Raw genomic sequence first — 27,259 nt, 5'->3', positions numbered from 1 at the left:
TATCTATCTATCGCCCTCACTCTATCTGTCTATCTATCGGCCTCACTCTATCTAATCGCCCTCACTCTATCTATCTATCGCCTTCACTCTATCTTATCGCCCTCACTCTATCACCCTCACGCTATCTATCGCCCTCACGCTATCTATCGCCCTCACTCTATCTATCGCCCTCACTCTATCTATCGCCCTCACTCTATCTATCGCCCTCACTCTATCTATCGCCCTCACTCTATCTATCGCCCTCACTCTATCTATCGCCCTCACTCTATCGCCCTAACTCTATCTATCTATCTATCGCCCTCACTCTATCTATCTAATCGCCCTCACTCTATCAATCTATCTATCGCCCTCACTCTATCAATCTATCTATCGCCCTCACTCTATCTATCTATCGCCCTCACGCTATCTATCTATCGCCCTCACGCTATCTATCTATCGCCCTCACGCTATCTATCGCCCTCACTCTATCTATCTTTCTATCGATCTATCGCCCTCATTCTATCTACTTATTTAGATACTGATCGCCATCACTCTATCTATCTGTCTATCTATCGCCCTCACTCCTATCTATCTATCTACCTATCTATCTCGCTCACTCAATCTCTCTATCGCCCTCCCTCTATCTATCTATCCCACTCACTCTATCTATCTATCCCACTCACTCTATCTATCGCATCACCACAGCATCACTAAGGGGCACAACAACATCACTATGCGCTACCACAACAACATCACTATGCGCTACCACAGGATCATTGAATGCCACAGCATCACTAGTCGCCACCACAACATTTCTCAGCCCCACCACAGCATCAATCTGTGCAACCATTTACCAACAACTGGGTCAAATATGATCTCTCAATGTTTCAAGCTTTATTACAAATGTCACAAAAAGAGGTTAGTATTTCACTTCTGTTCTTGGATTTTCGTCACAATAAAATACACTGAACATATTCTTCAGAAAAGTTATTTACAAAAGTTTAAGCTGTTGCCATTATAAATTACAATAACTTTTATTTAAGTATTAATTATTAAAAAAATTCAAAGCCATTGTTATTTGTAATATCAATACATCTAAGTCACGTGAATACAACACATATTGCATTACAAATGCTATAGGTGTCACAAGTTATAACTATTGGCATTGTAAATGACAAAGCTATTATTTTTGCTATTTTCAAAACCAACACATATATAACAAATGTGTCATTTACAATACCAATAGCTCAAACTTTCCTAATGCGAGACCTTATGCATTGCAAATGCTTGTTTTATAAAAACAAGTTTGTCTTTGTAAAACAAAACAGTTTAATTGATGAATTGCTGAGTGGTTGCATGAAACATGGCGTCCTCACACCTCATGTACTCAGTGGAGGCAGATCCTCTAAAGGAATATGGGGCCATATGTATCAAGCCAAATTGCATTTGCAAATGCCGAAATTCGCAGAATTTCGGCGTTTGCGAATGCAATTTGGCCAAATGGTATGTATTAAGCAAATCTTCGTGCAAAATAATGAATCGCAAAATTTGCGATTCCTTATTTTGCGATTGCATTTAAGGAATCGCAAATTTTGTGATTCCTTAAATGCAATGTAAGAAGCAAAAAAAAAATGCAAATTGGCCTTAAGGAATCGCAAATTACCACCAACTTCAAGTTGGTGGTCATTTGTGTATTCCTTGAAAAATGCACTTTTTTGCATTTTTCTAAGTGCAATGTGAAGCACATACATGCCCTTAAGGCATGTATGTGCACCCATGATAATTTCAGGGGTGCAACAGGGTGTCCTTTGGACACCCATGCACCCTTGAAATTATTCTCAATTTGCGATTCTCAAATTGCGGATCGCAAATTGAGAATAACTTCCCATTCATTCCTATGGGCCTCCTGGCCCATAGAAATGAATGGGAAAGTATTCCCTAATTGTGATTCGCAATTTGCTAATCGCAATTAAGGAATACTAAGAAATCGCAAAAAAATAATGATTTTGTACATACATCCCTTTTTGCGATTCTCAAATAGCGATTTATAAAAAATCGCTATTTGGAAATCGCAAATCAGGTTGTTGATACATATGGCCCATAGAGTATTGGCCAGTCACGTAGAGATCCCTAAATACGGCTTTAAGTAGTCCACCAGGACAGCAGAGAGGATTACCCTCCAACCCTCTGAGAGAGCAGGCTATCTGCCAAACTCTAAATGAATCCCCTAGTCATTAACCTAGTCACTAACATTAGACATTGGCCTTATTCCTAGCATGATTCCACCATCCATTTACAAGCAAACGTGATAAAGCTACATATCTACACACCAGTGAGGGGTCATCCTGGATTCATTGCAGTGGTGCAAACAGAGGGCATGAAAGTAACTGAAATTTGAGGGTTTGACCAAACAGAGATATCTTGCCAAAAAGGCAAAAATGGGGAGGGGAGTCCGGAGACCAAAGTGTAAACTGTTCTTCTTTGAATAGCTACATCACACACAACAAGTGTTGAAATCAAGACAAAATATAGAGGTAAGACGTGTGTGCCCTATTAAAGAGCATTGGGAATGGGGCAATTACAATATTATTTTTACTATGATATTGTAAGCGAATACAAAATGTATGGCCAATGTCGTTTTGTGTGACATCAATACCAAAAGCATGCAGCCCTTCAGGAGTGTAGTTTATTCTATATAAGACTTTATAGTGGGGGTAGGCAATGCATTCTAAAGAGAATGTCCTGGACATGTGTGCAGTAAAACTTCACTGAACATCCAATAGGAGACGTCAAGGTCAACATCCCAACGACGCCTCGCTGGCAGTGTCCTAGCATTAATAGAAAGATTAAAAATGTGGGAAGCGAAGTGTTGTGGGATCGGAGTACAAGTACGTTGAGAAAGAACATCATTAGCTTATGATTCATGGGGGAATGAGGGACCTACTGGGACGTGTACGATAGTCAAAAAAAGGAACAGATCTAGATGATTGATCTCAACTGGGGCAGACTTAGAAAATTACCCTCAGGAAGAAGTCCTTCATCTGATGAAGCTGAAGTTTCTCAAGTTGTGTGTGGGCCTTCGGTTCAGACATCAGTGGAAATAATCGAAGCTATGAGTTTTTGTTTAGATGCAGACCTTGAGAATAACTGTCTCATTGTAGCCATTTGTGATAACAATGTTGGCATCCTGGCGAACAAAATTGAACCATGTGGCAAATGGACGACTTCTGTCGCTGGAGAAGAAAGACTGGGTCACATTCAACAATATATGATGTTGGGGGCATGTGGTATCGTGGGTTGGCAATCTAGTGTTTGTGTTGGAATATAGAGGGCATTCTGCTTTGGAATATATTGTTATCAATGCTGTTGCAGCAAGGACTGTTGCAAAACACTGAAAATCACTGCATCGTGATTGGGGCATCGTTACGGCAAATAAACCTGTTTAACCTCACCTTGTGTGCTGCACCCAAACTTCAAGGCATTACAACAGAGGTATACCTCAGATTTGCCCAGTCTATGCAGAACCCTGTAAGAGCACGAAATAAAATTAATCTTATGATGAAAAGTGAGATTTCTGTAGTGGAGTCCTGCACAGACCATACAATGTCATCTGCAGTTAGGGTTCACCGAATACTCCTGTCTAGGGTGCATAGGGCCCTACTTGTTGCACGCAGGCTAGGAACTCGAGTGCAGTATGAAAAAGCAGGGGAGTGGGAAGGCAACCTCTCCTTGTATATTTGCCAATCGAATTTGTCTATATAACAGCACCTTAATCTGTGCTGTGGACACAATGTACAACAGAGCTATCCAACTAAGCATTTCATAGCTAAGCAGTGTGCTCCTTAGAGCAGCAAGCCTTAACACCAGTTCCAAGGAATCCAAGGCTTTCTACGCATCTAGAAAAGTTCTGGGATGGGAAATTCAGTTGCACGGTCAGGAGTGAAACACACCTCTTCAGAGAGAACTATACCAAGCATGAGTGGGAGTATTCTGCTCGAATTGGCCTTCACCATGTTTTTAGTTTCCGTGTTGAAGAACGATAGCGGTCTATAAGATTTTCAGTAAGTCACCAGTTGCTAGATTTAGTAACGAAAGGAGAGTTGGTGGTAACATTTGGCTGCCAGGCTGTGTGGGGGCAATATTTCTATATATTAATTACAGAAATAAGCTGTCAAGCTGTAGCTGTGCATTGGTTTATTACCAGGCATGTCACAAGCAGCTGTCCTATATATCATACCTATCGCATATCGACCTCAGTGTCATCTTCACATTTTAATTCTATGCATAACAGTTTGCTATCAGATCCTAGCTGGGGCTGCACTCATGGATGCCTTATAAGGTGTAGATTTGTCATGCACCTTTGGCAAGTTTGTAAGTAAAAATTTAATTTGTCCATTTTATATTTTTCCCAAAGTTGTAAAACATTTAGTTATCAATAACTTTACTATAGTCTTTTATTTGTTTGTATGCTAGGGAATTTTCTTTTTTGTTCTAAAGATTTTATTGAATTTAGAAGCTATGTCAAACAAACCATACATATGCAGTATATTGATGGATGATATGGTTAGGCTCCTAAAGAGAGATAACCTAGTTGGACTAGATCATACAATTAATGAACCTTCTCTAACTAAATAGTTATGGCTGTGTATATGAAGATTGGGTAGACATTCAATATAAAATCTGTCAAGACTAAGACAACAGCGGTTTATCTGCTATAATTTAGAATGGCCCTAGGTGAGATTAACTGATTTTGCGTTAAGTTTGTTGGGATAGGCATTTTAGTTATGTCTTAAGGCACCTGAGAAGAGAATAGAAACAATATGATAGCAGGAAGAATAAGAGAGGTGAGGATAGAGAGGAATGAAGCCATGTAGTCCAGGAAGGGGGGGGGTCACAAAACCAGCATTACAATACTAAGACGTAAAGCTCTGTAGAGACAAGCATTCTATCATGTGTAGTGTGTCTTCCACATATGCTGTTAAATAATACATTTCAATGCGTTCTTTGAATGAGCATTGTGAGTGCTTCTGAGATTGATAACTCAGTCCCAGAAACATTATCAGCCGATTTCCAATCTAGGATAATTACTTTGAGTGCCATGGTCCTTAGGAGGACAAGGAGGGCAAAATCCCGATCTGGAAGCTCAATTTGAATTGCGGATGCGTGCAGCCCAACCATTATCTTTAGAAAATCTAGTAGGATAAATGTCACCGTTTTATATGACCAACAAGTGTCACAGTCTCTATTAGTTTTAGCTTGCAGAGTTTAGTCGGAGTCCAGTAGAGGAAGTGCGAGGCATCACATTTGGTTAGTATTAATGAAAGGATAAGTTTGTTTTGAAGCAAATGAGAGCAGATTCTAGGCCAGGTCTCCACGGGGGTAGGTGTTCTTCTTATATTGTGGAAGTAGGTAGACCATTTACTCTGGATAGGAGTGTTAGATTGGCTTGACTACACACAGACTAGTAAATCTTGGATGCCGCATGACCCCCAGGCGCATTCATGTAAGAGAGGAAAATAAAGTTGATGTGAGAAGATGACCTAGTTTGGAGATCTTTACTTTTATTTTCTGAAAGACATAGAAATCTATGTTGGCGAGGGCATCTTTCTCTTTCTTCTGAGAAAAGATCTGATGCCCACTTAGGGCCATTTGTGCGGCAGACTTTCATTTGTGACTTTTTATTGTTCTAGAGTGAGATATAGTAGGATTTATATATGTTGGAGGAGAGAGAATACTAATAATCAAGTTGTATTCATATTTAAAGGTTTTTAACGGAAGCCAACTTTTATTTCATTATCTAACTTGCCCCAAGAGGATTTGATTTCTTTGTTTTTCATAGCCATGCGGCTTATTATATGGCCAATAAAGGAACATTTTAGCATATCCCATAAGCTGACCGGTGCAGAGACAGAATTACTGTTTTCTAGTACGAAAAGTTCTAATTCTCTAGTAGTTCCTGTACAGTTGATTTGCTATCTAAAATTTCCCCGTTGATACGCCATGTGCATTGTTTAGTTTAGGAGGGAACATGCTGTGAAATTATGGTAATTCCAGCATGGGCCAAATTAGTGATGGGTTCGGTATTTGATGATAAAGTTTCCTGGACAAGAAAAATGTCTACCAATAGGTAATCAATTCTAGAAAACTGTTATGAGTTGGGAGAAAGAAGTCATTGCTTGTAGGGTGCAGAGAGTGTGCATTGCTTCATGGGCCTTGGGAATTATATATTTAAAAGTGGAGTGTTTGTTCAGGAAGATATCCATTGGCAAATTGAAGTCACCCCCAAGAACAATTCGGGCTTTAGGTGGTAAAAGTGCTAACTTAGAATTTGAAGCTGACCAAAATTGTAGGTCGCATAAGTGTGTACTGCAGATAGTTCTGTGTCACTACATTGAAGTCAAGTAATTTGCCATCCACCTTCAGCCATATGGGGTTATCCACACAAAAGGAGGCAGCCCTCCACTCCGTGTAGTAGAACTAGTCAATGAAAATAATAAAAATAATAATAACTGGATTGTGAACTGAAACATATACAATACAACGTGTTGCCAGGAGAATAGACAAAGTAAACTTAACTTCACTATTAGTTCAGAGGAAGCTGTGAATCTAACTATGTTGGTTAGTGATTGTGTCTTGCAGATTGGAATTAGAATATTGGTTCAAACATTGCATAAAAGAGTATACAATGCCATGCATATCCATATTGTACATGAGAACATCAGCAGATCAAAGATTGGTCCATGGTAATCAGTACAGATTTTCATGCTTCTCAGAAGATATGGGTGGAGAGGAGTAGTTGTACCTTGTTAGTGAACTCTACAGTACAGCTATAAAGCTTACTAGATAAGATCCATCAGTCACACTGCAAGAGACAACATTTGAAATCTTTAAAGACCGAGCAATATATACCAAGAAAGGATAGAATATAGAACCACATATTCATATACCAATCATGGATGTTTGATGATTTCAAGTTGCTTCTTACACCGTTCGGCATTAAGCATGTGCTACGTGGGAACATCTGCCATTCTAATAGGTACTCTACAAACACACAGGAAAAATGAAGAGATTTTCAAGGAGTAGCGTGACTGTCATCCATTTGTGATTCAAATGTGTTTTCAAGGATAGCCTCTAGTTTGGATGGCTCTGAGAAGACATGTTTTTGGCCTTTGTGGACGATCTTAAATTCGGATGGGCAAATAAAGGAGTGTTTAATTGATTCAGCTGATGGGGCTTTCCTGAGGGCCAGGAAACCTTTTCTTCTGATAAGTATCTCTGGCAACGTCTTGGGAGGTAGTGATTCTGGCACCTTGCAATGAGATTGATTTGACTTTCCACATGTGTGCCAGTACAAGCTCGGAGTATTGGTGATGTAGTGGCTTGAAGATCAGAGGTCATGGTGACATGAAATTATTGGATTTTAATGTAGGAGTCCGATGGGCCCTCCAAAGTTCAAAGTCTTTAGTGAAGATGATATGGTACGTTGAAGGGATGCATGTTTTGGGAAAAGTGATCATGCTTGGGGATTTGTCTTCAGCACACTCAGGGAGTCTGCAAATTCTAAGATTACTCCTTCTATGCGAACTTCCAAGCCAGCGATTTCACACTTTAGAGATGTTTTTAAGGAATCAGACTTGAGCATAATCCTGCTTTCTGCATTTGTCATTCTGATGTTCAGATCTTTAAGCTCTTTTCTGATTCCAGCAACCTCCACTTGCAGTACGTTCTTGTTTGTTTTTCTGCTCTGACGATGTTGAATACAGCAATTAATTTTTTTAAGATAGCCTCAAATGTTGTTGAGTTGTCAGATTTGTCTATGATTGGAGAATGAGGGTCAGTGGTTGTTGTTTGGTTCTTTTGAGGTTGCCTTTGCCATCATTCTCCTTGTGGTCTTAAGAGTTAGCCATGGTGAGACGTGATGCTTATTAGAAATGTATATGGTAATGGCCGTGCATGAAATACAGGCTTCCCGGGCTAATGAACTTAGAGGGGCCCTCTGATACAGAGTCATCTGTTGGGATGAGATGAATAGTATTGACATAGAATTTAGTAATAACCATGACATTTAGGGTCTTATCTGTTTTCAGTATTGTTGACATCAGTAACATGGTGCTGGAAGTGCTCGGGAGATTAATAGAGTTGTTTAGAAGGGGCAATGGTGTTCCATTACAGGTAACCCTTACAATAGAAGGTGTCAACTTACAGTGCCAGTACTGTCAAATTGCAGGTAGAGTGATCAGAAGGCAGAAAGTCAGCTGATCCGCAGGAGCGGAAAGTGAGCAGCAGATGGTCAGGGCACCTGAAGATTGGCAATCCCTTTACATCGGTGTTGTTGGCTCGTCCACCAGCCTGTCATCTAGAAGTAGGTGGAGGTTTGTGTAGCGTCCTGCAAGCCTGGGCACTCCTTGATAAGTATGTCACCCTTAGAGCGTAATTCTACATGTCTTTATTCCACTGCATGTAAGTCAGAACTCCACGTTCTAAGTCTGCCTTCATCTCATCCCTCCAATGCTTACTTCACAGACCTACACTATACAGTGGGAACCAAAACAGTTCAAGCTTTCTTTTATTACAAGACACTACATCTCCCACTTGGTTAAATAAAAGGTCACAACTTTCAAAAGTAGAAAGATAAATAAATACATGAATAAATACATAGAGACACAAGCAATTACATTTCTTCAATTAGGCGTTGTGGCGCCTGAATCACACGCCCTGATCGGGTCACTGGAAACCGAGAACCGTCAGTCGAAGTGTCAGTGATCTGCAAAATTGGGGTAAAATTATCAGCAGATACAAAGTCATCAACGGTCTGTCTAGGCCCATTCTCTACATTGACATCAATGTTTGTTGACTGATGGGCCACATGTCGATAATAAGTGCAATCTCTCGTAATGGACCTCCCAGTATAGGACGCTGGGCAGTCACTATGTGTCCTTTGGTGTTAGTAATAGTGAAGGGTTCAACCACAAAGGGACCAACAGATTTCCTTCTTCTGTATTGTCTAACAAGCACTCAATCTCCTCTTGTAAAAGTGATGTCCTTTGCATGACATCGTCAGTCAGCATACATTTTCATCTTTTCATCATCATTTGTTTGCGACCAAAGTGTGTAGTGTGCATGTCTTCTTCATGCTTACATCTGAGGTTGGTCCATTTGGGTAGCTTGGTCAGCTTGGTCATCATGGCTCTTCCAAACATGAGAGTTGCAGGGCTTTCCTCTGTCGTTGAGTGAGGGGGGCGAACCTTAAACTCGAAGAGTAGTGTTTAAAATAGCTTTGAGGCCAAGCTTCTGTAATGCAGCACGCTAAACAGCTTTCTTTAGAGTACTCATAAACCGTTCTACTAGGCGATTGGCCTGAGGCCAAAGTGGAGTGCTTTTTTGGTGCTTCATATTGAGGTGATTTAGAAAGCCTTTAAAGTCTAGACTATTGAAAGGTGGACTGTTGTCAGACTTTAGGACTGCAGGTGCACCTCATGTTGCAAAGATACCATCTGGTTTTTGAATGACCTTTTCATGTGTAGTGGGTGAAAGGTCGTTCACCAATGGAAAACGGGGGATATTCATCAACAATGTCTAGAAGATGATGTTCATTCTCAAGAGGACCAAATAAATCAATAGCAATTCTCTCCCAAACATGATGTGGGAATTCTAACATGTTAAAAGGGTGCTGAATGACTTGAGGTGAAAGACAGTTGTCTAAATGACAAGTCTTTAATTCTTTTTTGACCTTTTCGTCGAGATACGGAAACCAGACTCAATCCCGGGGATGTCTCATGATGGCAACTATTCCGCGATATTCCTCATAGGCGACATTGTTTGCTTCCTTTCATTGACTCACAGGAATAAAAATGTGTACCCTGCAGAATGAGGCCTTCTTGAGTCACTGAAAGTTCCACTCTTAGGTTTTTGAACTTCAAATACTCATCGTCATTAGTGAAAGGTCTGGAGTGCTGGTTCCACAATTGATGTGCAATAATGTTTTTTAATCTTAACATGTCAATATCTTGGCTCATGGCAGTGACAATTTGTCCTAAAGACATGGCAGCTGGGGTGCTAGACTTCACAATAACATTGATGTGGTCCTCTGCTGTCTTAGATGTGGTACCTGGGCATTGTAATGGGACTGTTGAAAAATAATAAGCTGGATTCTGATCTTTCCCTGAATGATGAATAATCGTATGGTTGTATTCTTGTAACCTCAAACCCCCAACGTTCAATTTGAGGGGGCATTTTGGCTTTTAGATTTCCAAATTTCGTTAACAGTGCTTGATGATCAGTCACTACAGTGAAAGGCTTTCCATACAAGAAAAAATGGAAATATTCACAAGTCCAAACCTCTGCCAAACTTTCTTTCTCAGATTGCGAGTAAGCATTTCTGTTTGTAACAGGCTCTTACTAGAGTATTCCACGATAAGTCTCCAGGCATTTGGCTGTCCATTATGGTGTGCAAGTATTGTGCCCTACCCGACAGGGCTAGTGTCAGCTACAATCTCTGTATGCAGTTTGGGATCCAAGTAGGCTATTTCAGTGGCACTCTCAATGGCTTGTTTGATGTGTTTGAAGCTCTTCTCACACTCTAGTGACCAATGAAAAGATACGTTTTTTTCTCGTTAGTTCTCGTTATGGTGGACTGACCATAGCAAAGTCTAGTATGTATCTCAAACAGTAACTGGCCAGTCCAAGAAAGGATAGTAACATAGAAATGACTTGTAGGATATTTGCAGTAGGCAATGTTTGCACTTTTGCTGGACCATGTTTCATATTCCATCAGAAAAGACATGGCCAAAGAATTTAATGCTTTTCTTGTAGAATTCACGTTTGCCATTATTCAGAGTTGAGCCTGCATTGGTTAACAAACAACATCCGTGCATGAGAGCTTCATCATGTTCTTTCTAAGTTGCTCCAAAAACGAATCTGTCATCACTATTGTTAAATGCATTTACTACAGATAGTATGGTACATCGAATGACATCTTGGAAAATCCTGCAGCAGATGGTACACCAAAACTGAATCACTTATAGCGAAACTGACCAATATGCATAAAAAAGGTTGTAATATACCTGCCATTTTCTTCAAACTCCAATTGTTGATATCCTTTATTTAATTTGAGTCGAGAGAAGAACTTTGCACCATTCAGTTGAGTTATCATATCAGCAATGTGTGGACCGGGATGTCTCTCTCTCTCTCTCTCTCTCTCTCAATGGCCATGTTGGCATGACGCGCGTCAACGCATATGTGTACAGTTCCTTCATTGTCTCTTTTGGGCACTACTACAATAGGAGAAACCTATGGCATTGGACCAGTGGAGCGTTCAAATATGTCCTGTTTAAGTAACTAATTAAGTTTCTTTTCAACAGCGTCTTGCTAGTGAAACACAATTTGTCCGTCTTTGAGCAACATGATGAATATCCTCATTTATGTGGAACTTTACTTTCATTGTTTTGAGTTTTCCTAGCCCCTGAAATAATGAAGGAAATTGACTTACAATTTCATGGCGAGCATTCATATTGTAGTTCACAGTACCATATCAGCAGCAGTATTAAAATTCAACAAACTTGTACTTGAAGCTGTTCCTTAAAGTAAATGAATAGGTGCTACAAAGATTCTTGACTCATGGAGGGCATCGAAGCAGTCCATATGTATACTTTTGTCTCTGACTTATTAAGTTGTAGTAACAGAGACAGTTCTTGCTAATTCTCCTCTGGCATGATATTTCTCGATGCACCACAGTCAATTATGAATGGTATCGAACACCCATTTATTTTTAGAGTTATCTTCAGACAATGTTTGAATGTGTTTGGTGCTTCTTCATGTTATTTTTCTTCACTTGAGTTTTTTCTCACATTTGACCAGTCCCACATGTGCATGCCTTTCTGAGGTAAACATTGACATTGCACAATTATCATTGTCACTTTCACTGGAAACTGAGAGTAAGAAACTCTTTGTTGGCGAGTTAGACGACGATCAACTTCGTTTGGTGTTGATTTGCCTCAGTTGATTTGACCACTTTACCTTGTGGGAGTGTGTTGAACATCGCTAAGGTAGTGTTCAGTCGGACATTTTGTCTTCACGCTGTGACACACTAACTTTTCTCTTTGCCCTGCAAGTCGCCATGAAGTGGTTTGCTTTACCACAGCTGAAGCATGTTTGTACAAAGGCAGGACATTTTCCTTCATGTGGAAATGACAATTGACATCTGTAACACATTCTCCTTTTCTGTGGAGACATCTCCTTGTGTCCCTCAGCCTTTTACCTTGGCTTTGTTTTCATGCTCATGACTGACGCACTTGGGTGCCTCCTGGCCTTTGTCATTCACTTGACGATAAACACACTCTTCAGTGTTCGCAGCCTTGAGGACTCGTTATAAACTCAAGAGTTTCCTTCAACATTCTTCGTCAAAAGGAATCTGACCGACATCCATAGATTATTGTGAGGCAGGAGGCTTCCTCATCATTAAATTTATTGAATTTACAGTGAATCACCAGAACATCCAGTCCTTCCACAAACTCATTGATGGTCTCACCTGGTCTCTGGCGCTCTTGACTGAATATGTATCTTTCGTAATCCACATTTGGCACTGGATTAAATTTGACATTCAAGACTGTTTTGATATGTTCGTAAGTCACTTCACCTTCTTGTGGTATCTTTTTAATGGCTTCTTTCACTCCTTCACCAACCATGTTCCTCAGATACTTTATAACTTGTTCTCATCTTTTTCATCTATCGCATCTATGAAATCTTCAAAAGTCTCTATCCATGTGATTCATCTATTGCCAATATTGTGTTTTTGTTAGTATCAAATGCAGTTGGCTGTTTTAAGAATGCAGCAACCTTATATACAATGGTGGTCAGTAGTGGTCTCTCAGGCACTTAGTGTGGAACTTGATCAGGCAGAGCTTCTATAGAGCCTAGTGATGTGCTGGCTGCAGGGTCAACCTTACCAACGTTTGCTGCTTGGATCTTGCCCTTGCTCTCCATTGGAGCTCTTTACTTGATGGCTGTCTAGGGAGTTGTTCTGGGCCTCTGTGCAGCTGCTTTGCTGGTGGGCCTCTTCTTCTAGGGACAACTTCGTTTAACCCCTGAAGCTCAAATGTTTATCCACAATCACCTCGTTAATGTCTGCTTCATTGCACTTGAATTTCAATTTGATTTGTACTGAGGTATTGCTGCGCTCCACTTTTGTAATCTAGTTGCTTCCGCTTTTAGCGTTCTTTACTCGATATAGCATATGGCATTCATTTGCGTAATGTCCTAATGGTGCAGTACCTTTTATTGCATCAGTTTCATTCAGTTTCTGGCCATGACATGTAGACTTTCAATGTTGCTTTCTTTATCTTCAAGCATTTTATATAGGCTTGCGTTGCTCTGAGAACCCACTTGTGCCAGTGTCGATTGTATACTTCAACTGCAGCACACCTATCATGCACAAGCAGTTTGCTGGATCGTGGCAAACTCTCTTGAAGAGTGCTTTTAGTGTGCGGGTTTCAGGTCCCCTCTCTCGTAACTAGTTGTAGCATCCTGCCAACCTGGGCACTCGCCAATAAAAAAAAGCCACCCACAGAGAGTAATTTTACATGTCTTTATTCCCCTGTGTGTAAGTCAGAACTCCACATTCTAAACCTGCCTTCAACTCATCCCTCCAATGCTTAAGTCACTGGCCTACCATATACAGTGGGAACCAAGGGGCACATGCATCTTTCTAAATACCGGTCACAAAGGGGCAGATTCGCAGAAGCTGCCCCTTTGCGACCTGTATTTTTGCATTTGGGATGCATCAACCCAAATGCAAATTCACAATTTAAGTAATCAAAAAATTTGCGATTCCTTAAATTGCGAATGCATTTAGGGAATCGCAAATTGCGATTCCCTAAATGCAATGCATGATGCAATTTTAAATGGCGATTTCGCAATTAGGGATTGCAAATTACCATCAATTTAAAGTTGATAGTAATTTGCACTAAAGTGCATTTTTCAAAGTTCCATGTTATACACACATACCCTTGGTGCATGTGTGTGCGCAACATGTGGTCACGTGGCAATTTCAGGGATGCATCAGGGTGTCCTTTTGGCACCCTTCCACCCTTGAAAAAAGCATGCGCAAATTGCGAGTACCTATTTGGAACTCACAAATTGTGCATGCAATTCCCATTCATTCCTAAGGGCCTATCGGTCTATAGGAATGAATGGGAAGCTATTCCTTAATTGCGAATCGCAATTTGCGGGTCGCAATTAGGGAATGTGTAGGAATCACAATTTTTGGGGCGATTCCTACATGCATTGGGAATTGCAATTCCTAAAAAATCGCAATTTAGGAATCACAATTCCTTCCTTTGATGCATGTGGCCCCAAATGAGTTCCATCGTTCTTTTATTACAAGACACAGCATCAAGTACCTATTGGTGACAAATCGGTGTGCTACCATCTGCCCATGCGGGGCGGTGGGGCTACTTCAAGGGTTTTCAGTATATGGCCTATAGAGGTGCTGACATGTAGCCTGTGACCTGGTCCAGACATGGGAGGCATAGAAGCCGCGGTCATACATTGAGTCTTTATAGCCAAATGTGTAGGACCGCATTCAGTGCAAAAAAGGCTGCAACGGTTATGGTACGGAGAAGAGAGCTCACTGGAGCTCAAAAGGGTGCTACCTTGCGTGGACACCAAGCCACGCCCCTCTAAGCTAGGAATTTTTAATAACTTGACTTCTTGTCTTATACCTCTTGTTGCTAATGAGACCTAGCACATATCCTAGTCTGTCAATTTTATTCTAATTTCAAAGCTGTCTTTTCAGTAGACCCCGTCACGCTCAGAGCGTAACCATCATTAGTGATTTAGCAGGAAAACACCTGCACCCTAAATCACACCTCCCTCCTAGAAGAGCCATGACTTTGGTGATTTCAGTAGTCCTTGTTTGGGGATTTGTATGAATTCCTGTACACATCGGGCGAGTAGTTGGCAGTACCCCCCGTCCTCTGAGGTAGAAAGGGTTGCTCAACCTCTCGTGCTAGTGTGAGTAGAGAAGCAATATATCTGACACAGCAGGCCCGTTTACCCAATCTCCCGCCCCCTCCCCCTACCAAGGGTATTTGAGTAGCAGTTGGAAGTGTCCACATTACATAATGGGTAGCAGACAATGAACAAACCCACCTCTCACAGTGCAGGAGCAGTGGTGTACAGAGCAACCTCTTGAGGACTTTTGAGGATCCTCTGTGCTATAACTAGTTCATCCTTATAGGGTAGAAGAGTGAAGGTACTGGCAACGGTGTAGGCTGGTTATTTTCCTCTGAAGACTAGTGAAAGTGAAAAAAGAGATGTTACTTAATTTGAAGATAGACTACGAGTCTTTATTGGTTCTGCCAGTGGTTGTGTATTTTACGGAATTTAAAGGAAGCCACTAATCTCTGGAGACTATCCCAGGCCACTGGGTTCCCTGCTGTCCCTGAGGAACACCCCAGATCAATAGGGACGTGACACCCACTGGAGGCATTGCCGCGAAGAATATGAGACATTTCCAGTCACATGGGAACTGCTGAATGCAGCATGGTGTGTTCTTCCAGACCTGCAGAGACCCTGGGGCATCCTTCTGATGGTGGTTGCTAACTAAACCCCCTTGAACGATTCACACTTTGTCGCCATCCTTCATGTCACCAGTCAAGCTTGCAGCGGTCTGTATTCCGCCCCGAAAAGCCACCTCAGTGGCAGAACACTGCACACATCGGGTGCCCTGTGCATGAAGAATCTGGTTGCAGCGCAGTACTTTGCATTGTGCGTGACCAACCTCACCCTTTGCTTCGTGAGGCATTCTTAAACAACTGGCAGTGCAAACCGACTTTTTGCAAAAAGTCTCATGCCTCCTATCTCATGAATCATAACCAGGTGGGAATCTGCTGATAGTGAGAAGAAATTAATTCTGGTATGTAGGTTCACAAAAGGCAGCATTCTTATTCACAAAGAACCTTCACGCGACACATTGGCACAGCATGTGGTGTGCTATGAATGGGGCCTCCAGGAGGCAGCAGTACGCGAGACTGGTTTCTGCTCCACCCAGTCTCAGATATTGACGGTTTACACTTTGTGAATGGTTGCTACCAGCAAAAACAGCCACAAAGTATTTGCACACGTCTTTGCGACTCGCAAGCAGGATGCTTCTTTGATGTCCCTCTGCATGTGAAATTCCGAAGTGCGTTTAATGCGTTCATTGCAATGTACAATAGTAATTGCTGATCGTAAATTACTTTTTATTTGCAGTATGAATTCAGATTTTTGCATTCGCAAAGTCCGATACACTGGCTTTACAAAGGCAATGTCTTGGTCATCAAGCACCAGATTAACTACTGTTTTCTGAACGTTATGTCAGTTGGACTTTTTGTTTTTGATGAATGGTCGCTGGAAAAAGATGAGCTTGAAATTGACCTAAAGCTTTCTCAGATGTCGCCATCGAATTTTTTTTTAAACTAATGCAAAAGTACTTCATGCCCCGAAACATAACTATAATTAACTGTATTACCAGGATTTCCAAACGGTGAGATGTTTCAGTACAGCAATCGTTTTGTGTAAAGAATCCTTGTTAAAGATTACAGGTTGAAATTGCAAAAAGTAAGAAATACATTTTCTAGTGGCAGAAAGATCTATTTGAGACTACAAGAAGGACATTTGGCACCAAGAGAGCACAATGTAGGGTGAGACCGAAAAGTAAATAATGTTTAAGTAAATTGCATTTAATTTAGGGATAAAGGGCCATCGGCCACATGCATCAACCTATTTAGGAAGTGCAAACGGTGCGAATCGGTAAATTCGGCCGTTTGCGATTCCTAAATAAGTTTTTGGGATGCATCATACATTTTTGTGAAAATCGCTATTTTTAACGATTTCCAAAAATGCGATTGCTTTTAAAGATCACTTTCTTGTGTTTTGAACACAGATTTTTGTTAAATATTGGGGCTAATATGAGTCACATATTCAGTTTCCTTACAATGTAAATTGTTTATGCATTCGATTTTGCCAACGTGCACCTAATTTTCTTTCTTTCCTGTGTTTTTCAGCAGGCATTATGGCAGTAGAAAAGAGCTCTGATATCTCCAGACTCACCATGAACCATTTGGAGATAGCCAATGAGGTGGAGACGAGTGACGAACCAGTAAATGGAGAGGTAAACGAATCTGTGGAAGCTGACCTGGAGCATTCTGAAGTGGAGGAAGAGCAGCAGCACTATGCCACCCCGTACTTGAGGCAGGGAAGTGGGGATCCGGAAGGCATCCCCAGTCGCGAGGAGGAGGGAACATTAGCCAGGTCTGCCAGCACAGAGAGCGGCTTTCACAATCACACAGATACAGCTGAGGGAGATGTTATCGCAACAGCTGAAGATGGCTTCGATGTAGACCGAGTCCAGGAGAATGACGATGAAAGCACCTATGGAGTACAATACAGACCTGAGTCTGAGGAGTATACAGAAAATGCAGAAGCGGAGCACGCTGAGGCAATTCAGAACCGAACTCTTCCCAACCATTTACACTTCCATGGAATTGACCATGAAGAAGTCATTAACGCGGCTTATTCAGGTTATGTTTATACCCACCGACTCTTTCACCGGGGAGAGGATGAGCAGTACGCAGAGCCTTATGCGGATTACGGATTGCAGGAACATGTGTATGAGGAGATAGGTGATACGCCTGATTTGGATGTTCGGGAAGATCTACAACTGTACGAGCAAGAGCGAGAGGAAGCCGATAACTACCGCAAGGAAGCCTTAGGAGCTCGTCTGCACCATTACGATGAGCGATCTGATGGTGAATCAGACAGCCCAGAGAAGGAGGCCGAATTTGCCCCATACCCCAGGATGGATAGCTATGACCAAGAGGAGGACATAGATCAGATTGTGGCTGAAGTCAAAGAGAGTATGAGCTCCCAGAGTCTGGACAAAGTTGCAGAGGACATGCCAGAATCTGAACAAAACTTGGAGAATTCTGAGGCTGCCATTGATGAAGGGCTGGAGAGCAATGGGAAGCTCCCCCCAGGTTCCAGGCCCACAGCCAATATGGTAGAGCCAGTGCAGAGGTACAGTAAGGAGAAGCGAGATGCAATCTCACTGGCCATAAAAGACATTAAAGAGGCAATTGAGGAAGTGAAAACAAGGACCATTCGTTCCCCTTACACCCCAGACGAGCCAAAAGAACCTATCTGGGTGATGAGGCAAGACATCAGCCCTACAATTGACTGTGATGACCAAAGGCCACTAGATAGAGATGTGAGTATGTGCATGTAATTGCCATTTTTTGACATGCAAATATATTAACCGGAAGAGAATGCATACATTCTTTATGTGCTTTTCCATGGAGAAATTCTGAAAACCTCTTAACATCATTTAAATAACTTGTTGTGAATATGTGTGTATTCATTTAGAAATATTTCAGTGATATTGAAAAGATAGGGACTGATTTAGAGTTTGGTGGCGGGGTACACTGTTGCGACGGCGTACTCTCTTCGTCAAACTCAGTCGCCTCCACCATTTAAAGGTAGGCAGACCGTAAGTATGTAGACAACAGAGCCTTTTCCTGCTCTGTTCCCCACATACTTCTCCAGCAGGCCGTTGTTGGTTAGCCATTCGTACACCAGTTGCTGCTTGTCACCTCCAGAGGGACGTAAGAAAAATGTATGACACCCACACTATGGAAGGACAGCCCCCTGTGTGTGTGGGGGGGTCATTAGTTTATCGTTTTTCAAAAACAAACTTCCACTTTGGGAGTTAGTTTTTGAAAAATATAAAACTGTAAAAGTTTGACGGCGGCCATACTGTTTGATGGAGCCATTTATTAAATTTTGCAACATTGACTGGCACCGCCATAACAGCTGTCCCTTCCAAAGTTAAGCAATGTCTGCAGGGTGGGCAGACATCTCTAAATTTGGAGAATTGGATGTTTGTCAAGCCTGCGGAGTAGTTTACTCCGTCGTCCTGACTGATATTACTCCATCCTCCAACGTCAAAATCGGGCCCAAATTATTCTTTTGAGATTAAGCATGCACTGCACAGTGACTGAGCAAATTAACTCTGGGCGATTGTATACAGATGTTTGCATTAGGGGGCTAGTGCAAAATATAATTTTCATTTCCTGCAGATGCGTCTTTGCCCTGATAAATTAGCTCAGATAGAACTTTGCATGGACGATCAGTGCAATATCTCCCTTTCACTAGTAGTGCAAACAGGTTAGGTCACTGTTGCAGTGCATGTAACCGGACCTCTTTTTAGGACTGGCGTTCACCAAGACCTTTTGATTGTATTATTATTGTCTCACTGTCCATACACTGGTACATTTCTGGGTTTTGGGTTAAGGAGTTTTCTGTTAACCAAAAAATATTATTGGCAACACTTCATTTATTTTATGCAGCAGTAGGCAACCAAATTATGGGTTAGAGCTGACATTTTTACAGCAAGAAAAGGCAGGTTACATGACATAATGCTTGACATGCTGTGGTAGTATTTTTTCACTATTTGTCATTTTTACACATATTAATTTTGGGGCAAATGTTGTATCCCATTAGTATCCGTTTAACATCTGAATGCAACAATTAGCAATCAAATGTTCACCAGATAATCTCTCTAAAAAGCCGCCACCGTGTCACCCTGGGTGAAGCTTGTTTTAGTAACTTTTGACCTGATTTGAATTAGACACAGATATTTTGCTGAAATCTTCAAATTATGCAGCAGATGGTGGATTATGTGGCAAGTGCTCTAAATCCATAAGTATGTGCAAACCACAATTGCAGTAATAGTTCCAGTGGCTCCAATTATGGTCATCAGTGCATTATTAATATTACGAATATTTTTTTAGGATACCACATCCACATTATGTACGGTATTTTGAAAGCAAAGAAAATAACATTTGGTCGTGCACGGAGGATCATTTCCTATATCAAGGCATATATTTGGTTGCTATTTTTCAAACATCTTATTAATCAACTGCTTCAAAACAAAATGTATGCCTTAGTTTAATAGATTGGTTATTCTCCCAAGACTATAGGTTACTTAATTGTTTATTAAAACAGTATTTTTCATCTGGCTATCTCAGTATTATTTCTACTTTATGCATCTGCCTAAGGAAACCTTCATGTTGACGTGTCCCAAGAGGACTTTTTTTTAGCATACATGCAAAATGAAAGGAAGTATAGCATTTGTTTGTTGATACACTGTTTGCACATTGAAATGCAGTATTGACATTTGCTGATTGTTTACATTTCTTCTCGATTTCCATATTGCTTTGTGGTTCTACTTTTCCGTTGTCATTTCAATAACGTGTCATACATTTTCTAGTGTGCATTTTACAGCATTTCTTGATATGATTTTCTGTGAATTCATTTATTCCTGAGCAATTGAGACCATGATCATGGGGCTTGCGGACTACCAGTAAAGTGACCAAAGTTGTGGAAGTGTATGTGGTGAAGAACTCAGTAATTCCAGGTTCTGCATGAACTTCTCTATTCCTGACCCAAAAACTTATCATGGATGGTAACTGGATTGGAAAAACCATCTGGAACCTGTAGTTCGAGCCTACTAATACCGCCTCCAATTACTGGCCATCTTGTAATGGAGACCTTAGTATAATATGTATTTTTATTTATCGATATTTTTATATAGCGAATTAGCCTCTAATAGGCAAGATGGTACTTTGCATCAAACGTGAACAATACAGTTAACAGTTCGGATCAACAACAGTAACACACCAGTACTTTTGTTTGGTGAGCCTATCTTATTTACAATTTAGTCGGTCACAAAACAGGAAAGGGTAGTTGTAAGCAAAAGATTGAGATAGGTGGAAAAAACAGCAGGGCAATATTCGGAAGAGAAGTGATTGGTCGAGTAAGAGAGGAATACGTGAGTTTTGAGGTGTTTCCTGTAAGTGAAGGGGGGAGGGGTATCAGCATTTATTTGTGGAGAGTTCCAAGCTGATGCGTTTTGCACCAGAGAAGGATCTGTTCTGAGTGAAAGAAGTTCTGGATTTGGGGACTTCAATTCTAAGTTCATTCTGGCTGTAGGGATTTGTTCTTGCTCCCAAGATGGGAAGTAGAGTAGAAAGGTTAAAGGGATTGTTAGCATTTCTTTCTTTTATTGATGGCCTGTGTAATTTGCTTACTATTGGAGAGATTTAATCATATAAGCCAAATTGAGCATACCAAGCCTGCACCTCATTCAGTTAGTGGTAGAACTTTTAAATTCGCAAGGGGCATCTACCCAACGCATGGAGGTATGCTATGGTTCTCCCTTACAAAAAAAAAACACTTGGACTCAGACAAATTGTCCAATTTTAGGTCCATTTCTTTACTTCCTACCCTATTAAAGATTTTAGAAAAACATGTAAATGTCCAACTGACCTCATTTGTGGAGACTCAGGAGGCCCTCCACCCCTCCCAATCAGGCTGAAGAGCTGGGCACAATACCGAATCCGCTCTTCTAGGAGCCACAGAACATCTAAGGCAGCTCCTAGATACGGGCAGCACAGCCGCACTGATGCTGTTCGATCTCAGTGCAGTACTGTGTCCCATGTCATTCTTGTTGAAAGACTGATCCAACTGGGCATCATAATGGCTATTCTCCTTTCTGACGGAACGCACTTTTCAGGTCTGCTTGTCAAATATAGTGTCTAACCCACACTCACTTCCCTCGGGAGTCCCGCTGGGATTCGGCCCCCCCCCCACCCCCATGCTCTTAAACATCTACGTCCGCCCACTGGAAGACCAGTTGGAAAGATGTGTGCTCACCCTGTTTTCATACGCTGACAACACCCAGATCATCTTCTCTCTGTCCTCCGGGCAGGAAGGCAACTAGGAGGATCTTTGTTCCAGCCTCGGTCTTGTCTCCACTTGGATGAACACTAACTCCTCAAAATTAAATGGTGACAAGACCGAGGTTACGTTATTTGGTAAGAATCCCCAGCTCTGGGGGCCTCAGTACTATCCCACTATGCTGAGAGTGCCTCCTGAACCAACCAACAAGGTGAAGAACCTTGGCATCTGGCTTGACTCCACTCTGTCCATGAAGCTTCAAGCAGTGGCGTAACGAAACTTGAGGGTGGCTCCTGCAGGGTATGTGGAGGGGCCCAGCCAAAGTGCGGTGCTGAGGGGGCCCCCTGGAGGTTGGGCACTCCCCCTCACCGCGGGGGCTGCAGGGGCCTGTGTTACGCCCCTGGCCTCAGGTGGCCAAATTAGCAGCCACATGCTTTGCCACCATAAAATGGCTTAAAAAGATCCTATGGATACTTCCTTTTTCTGCTCAAAGAACAGTTATCCATGCCTTGATGTTATCAAGGCTAGATTACGGCATCAACCTGTATTTGGGGACAGATAAAACTGTGATAAGGTGCCTTCAGGTGATTAAGAACTCTGCCGCCAGGCTCTTGTTCCCCCCCCCCCCCCCAACACTCCTCTGCTTCTGTCTGCCCGTAGCTCGTTCCAGGTCTTGGTTGCAATGTGAGAAAAGGATATTCCGCCTGCTCTGGCTCTGTGGATGCGTTGGGTTTCGGCCAGTGTGAGGTTGGAAGATTGGAGGTTTCTTTTGGGTACGTGGAAGTTGATTCTGTCATTGAGGTATTTGGGTCCGTTGTTGCGTAGGCATTTGTTGGCGTGAGTGAGGATTTTGAAAGTGACTCTTTTCTCACAGGGAGCCAGTGGAGACTTCGTAGGTGTTGGCTGATGTGTTTGTGTCGGGGTTTGCCGAGGACAAGTCTGGCGGCGGTGTTCTGTATTGTCTGGAGTTTGCGGAGTAGGGACTTGTTGATACCGGCATAGAGTGCGTTTCCATAGTCCAGTCTGCTGGTGATGGGTGACTGTCTTCCTTGACACAGGGGGGATGCACTTGAAGGTCTTGTGGAGGGTGTTGAAGCAGCTGGAGGTGACGGCGTTGACCTGTCGGTTCATGGTGAGTGATGAGTCGAGTACAATGCCGACGTGCTTGGCATTGTCTGAGGGGGTAGGTGGGCTTCCGAGGGTGGTCAGTCACCAGGTGCTGTCCCATGCAGAAGGGGTGGTACCGAGGACGAGGACATCTGTCTTCTCGGAGTTGAGCTTCAGGCAGCTGTTTGTCATCCAGACTGCAACGTCTTGCATTCCTTTCTGGAAGTTGCGTTTGGCAGTGGAGGGGTCTTTGGTGAGGGAGAGGATGAGCTGGGTGTCGTCTGCGTAGGATACGATGTTGAGGCGTGTTATCGGACGATAGCTGCAAAGGGGGCCATGTAAATGTTGAAGAGGGTGGAGCTCAGTGATGAACTGTGTGGGACTCAGGTGATTTTTTGGGAGTCAGGGAGGAAGGGTGGGAGTCTGATCGTTTGGCTTCTTCCAGTGAGGAATGATTAGATCCAGTCTAGGGCTGTTCCTTGTATGCCAGCATTGTGTAGTCTGGCGACTAGTGTGCGTTGGGAGACGGTGTCGAAGGCCGCTGATAGGTCGAGTAGGATGAGGGCTGCGGAGTGGCCTTGGTCAAGGAAGGTGACTATGTTGTCTGTGGCGGTGAGTAGGGCGGTCTCTGTGCTGTGGTTGCTTCGGAATCCGGATTGGAACGGGTCGAGGGCAGTGTTCTCTTCAATGAATTGTGTCAGTTTCCCGTTTACTGTTTTCTCTGCAACTTTGGCTGCAAAGGGGAGGAGCGAGATGGGCCGATAGTTCTTGAGGTCTGTGGGGTCAGCTGTAGGTTTCTTGAGCAGGGGTCTGACTTCTGCGCGCTTCCAGTCATTTGGAAATGTGCCTGTTTTGAAGGTGGTGTTGATGGTGCGTTGTAGTTCGGGTGCGATGGCGGACGCGGCTCTGTGGTAGATGTGAGGGGGGCAGGGGTCAGTGGGGGCCTTCAAGTGGATGCTTTTCATGGTTGAGTCGGTGTCCTCGGCAGTGATCGGTGTCCAGTTGGAGATGGTGGGCTGGCTGGTGTTTCTGGGAGCGGGGCGTGGTGGATGCTCGATGAAGTTGACGTAGAGGTTTTTGATCTTGAGGTGGAAATAGGATCCAAGCTTGTCACAGAGTTCTTGGAATGAGGTGATGTCTGTAGCTTCACTGCGTGGGTTGGTGAATTCTTGAATGACACTGAAAAGTTCCTTAGAGTTGGTGGAGTTGGCCAGGATTTTGTTGTGGATGAAGTTCCTCTTGGTGGCTCTGATCTGGTTGTGGTAGTCTGTCATGGCGTCCTTGTAGGTGGTGTGGTTTTCGGTTTACTCGGGGTTTCTCCAGTTCTTCTCCAGGCGTCGGCAGGTGCATCTGGCTTCTTGGAGAGCGGTGGTGAACCAGGCTGCTTTCCTTAGCGTGTTTGTGTACGGAGCATACATTGAGGAGGATGCATTTTAGGGTGTCGGCGGTTTTGGAGGCCGGGGTGGCCGTGAGGGTCTTGCGGCAGTGGAGGTAGGAGAACTGGCCGTGGGTCATGTCTGGGGAGGCCTGTGTGTATTCTCTAAGTCTTCCAGGGTTGAGTGCGAAGAGGGTGGTGTTGCCGTAGCGATGGGTAGTGGGAGGTCCAGGGTTCCTGGCGCTGGCCGGGGTCGGATCACGGGCGGGTGCAGACTGACTTGCCTTTGGGGCGCCTTTGGCGTGCCTGCAGCGCGTGGCCGCCATTAAGAAGGGGAGGTGGGAGGGAGGAGAGGCTTGGAGGCAGGAGCGGGGATTCCGGGGGGTAATTCTTAGAGGGAGGGGCCGCCGGGGCAGCAACGGCGACAGGAACAGGCAGGCACAAGAAAATAAAAGCAGTGGTGGAATTAGAGAAAGACACAGATGGGCACATTAACAGTGGCACAACAGGGAAAGAAATAAGAAAAAAACGGCTGAGAAAGGTCTCGGTGGTTGCAGGCAGTCTGGTCCCAGTTGGAGTGGGCAGCAGGCGCAGGAGTGGGCAGCAGGCGCAGGAGTGGGCAGCAGCCTCGAACCTCCAAGGAGGAGGTCGGGGTCTGGAGGCAAGAGATGGCACAGCAGAGCTGCGGGGAGAGAGTGGACCTAGACCGAGGGTCTAAGTCCAGGCACTTGCAAAAATTGATGGTTCCCTACTTGCCCTCCTGCACCGTGTGATCAAGGAATCGCTTGCTTTTCACAGTCTCTAGAATTAAATGCACCTGGATAAATGACTGTTTTTCTTGGCCGTAGTCTATTGAACTCCCTTGCCAAATCTCTGAGATGCTATGTGTCTTTATCCAACTTCCGCAAGGAACTGAAGACTTGGCTGTTTTAGGTCTCCTCGTTAAGCTGTTCTACTTGTCCTTCAGGCACTGGGAAACCCCTTGGGGTAGCTACGCACTATACAAGAATTCAATAATAATAATACTTTCGTGGAATGGTTGTTAACCTGGTTGAAGAATGCAGTATGGTTTTAAATGTGGCTAGGTCTAACGGAGGGAATCTTGCTAAAACAGAGTTACCAAAGTCTTGCCTAGAAATCATTAGGGCATGCACTGTTTTCATTTAATCTCTGAGGATGAGGTTTCTAAGTTTTTTCGGGGAATGAAAGCATTGACAGTCTTTGCAGCATTGCTTATGTGGGGAATAAGAGTCAGCAATGAATCCCCAAGTAAAGGTGAGTGCTTTTATGGTTCTGTTAAGAGTGGGGGAGAGTTCCTCTAGTTTCAGAGATTCAAAAAGCTTGTCCTTCAGTTCACCTTGTAAGGGAATAATACTAAGTTCAGTCCTATTTGCGTTGACTAGGAGAACGTTTGTTGACATACAGCTTTAGATTGAGATTTCTTCATTACTGGAGTTGGCAGTTGGCTGTGATGGTGGAGGTTTTAAGGTTAGGTTGGATGTTTTCAGCATATTGTTGAAATGACGCACATGACTGGCTAAGGATTATACTTTGTGACTTGAGGTATAAATAGAAGAAAGTTGGTGCAAGAACTGAGCCTTGGTGAACCCCACATGTCACTCAGTCTGTCAGCAGGTGTAATTCCCTACCCACTCCACCTATGATGTTTTATGAGGAAGAATGTAAACAAACTGAGAACTACAACTTTGAAGATCTTGCGAATTTTCAGTGCATTAATTAGCTCACTGCTGTCCATGGTATTGAAGGCTTCTGACATATCCAATAAAGTAAGTAGACAAAAGTGGACAATGAAGTAAAATTGGGAATGAACAGAGATTTAAAAAAAATATTATACTACTCTGTGAACCCATCTTTCATTAACACCTTTACTATTTCATTCTCAGTGATTAGAGTAGGCTATTGTTGTCGAGCTTCTTGTCTTAACTGGGAGGGAGATCCACTCAACCTTTATCAAAAAATCGAATTGGTCTTTTTGTGTGAGTGTTGTGAAGGTTTCAATGTGTATTCTAGAATAATGATCTTTATATGATTCATTCTATTTACCTCACTAGTGTCTGCTTTGCTCTCAGGATCCTAGCATGTGCAAAAATTCATGTTTTTCATTCTCCTTATATAGTTTCTGACCCATCACTTTCCAATTTGTCAGCTACTGTAAAAAGGAAAAAAAACCTTAACGCTAAACGGGCTAACTTTAGCTGATAAAAATTATCTGTGGGATGGGTAATAAACAATAATTTGTCTGCTTTGTGCATGTTTTCCTGTAAACACTATGTGCTTTTTTTTCTTTAAGTGTGCAGAATGACTAATGATCTTTTCTCTTATTCATGCTTTTAATGCATCCCAGAAATCGACTACATCGACCCAGTGTTTTTTTTTGTACAAATAAATGTTTAGTCCAACAGATGCAGGAAACTCCTGAATTTATCCTTAATATATCTAACTTGAAAGATGGTCTGTTTCCAACCCCCTGGGGACCCTATTCCACCAATATGAAGGCTCGTCCCCGTTTTTATGTGGATGCGCTGTGATATATGCTGTAAATATGGTGATATCCTGGTACTTCTGCCCTGCCCAGTCCCACTCCTATCTGCATGATTCACACAAAACAAAAACCATATAAGTGGTAAATCAAACAAACTACTTCAATATTACCTTTGTAAAATAAAATGAAATTATTGATCGAATCCATTAAATGTTGAAATAAACCTTGCTGATCATTTTTAGTGAAGATCCAGCCACCAACAATCATAGATTAGAGAACATGTTTAGCTCCAGTATAAGAACTTACATCATGTAGTGATGAGATTCACTTTCTTATGGAAGATCTAAACAGATGGAAATTCATAGCCATCTTTTCGTGGAATTTTCTGTCTAGCTAATGTCAACATTTATTATTTCAGCAAATAACCCTGAAAAAAATGCAACAATAGTATAAGTCTGACTTTAGCCTTCAGTGTGTGAGAGATGAGATCTGATGAGTTTGATTTATGAAGCAATATGTGG

At 42.5% G+C, this 27,259-nt stretch overlaps 1 protein-coding gene across 3 annotated transcripts in view; it reads left to right on the top strand.

The window, feature by feature from the left end:
• The window catches only part of APBA1 (amyloid beta precursor protein binding family A member 1), a 483,473-nt gene that overhangs the window by 258,222 nt on the left and 197,992 nt on the right, over positions 1–27,259 (top strand). For all 3 annotated transcript variants that reach the window (XM_078675748.1, XM_078675746.1, XM_078675747.1), the window contains one exon: positions 17,022–18,223. In XM_078675748.1, the coding sequence (XP_078531874.1) occupies positions 17,030–18,223 (1,194 nt within the window). In that variant the 5' untranslated portion in view covers positions 17,022–17,029. The remainder of the gene's footprint in view (positions 1–17,021; positions 18,224–27,259) is intronic.

This window comes from Lissotriton helveticus, chromosome 2_1 (assembly GCF_964261635.1).
Source record: "Lissotriton helveticus chromosome 2_1, aLisHel1.1, whole genome shotgun sequence".
In the NCBI taxonomy this organism is placed as follows: Eukaryota; Metazoa; Chordata; class Amphibia; order Caudata; family Salamandridae; genus Lissotriton; species Lissotriton helveticus.
This window is presented reverse-complemented; position numbering and strand designations above follow the sequence as displayed.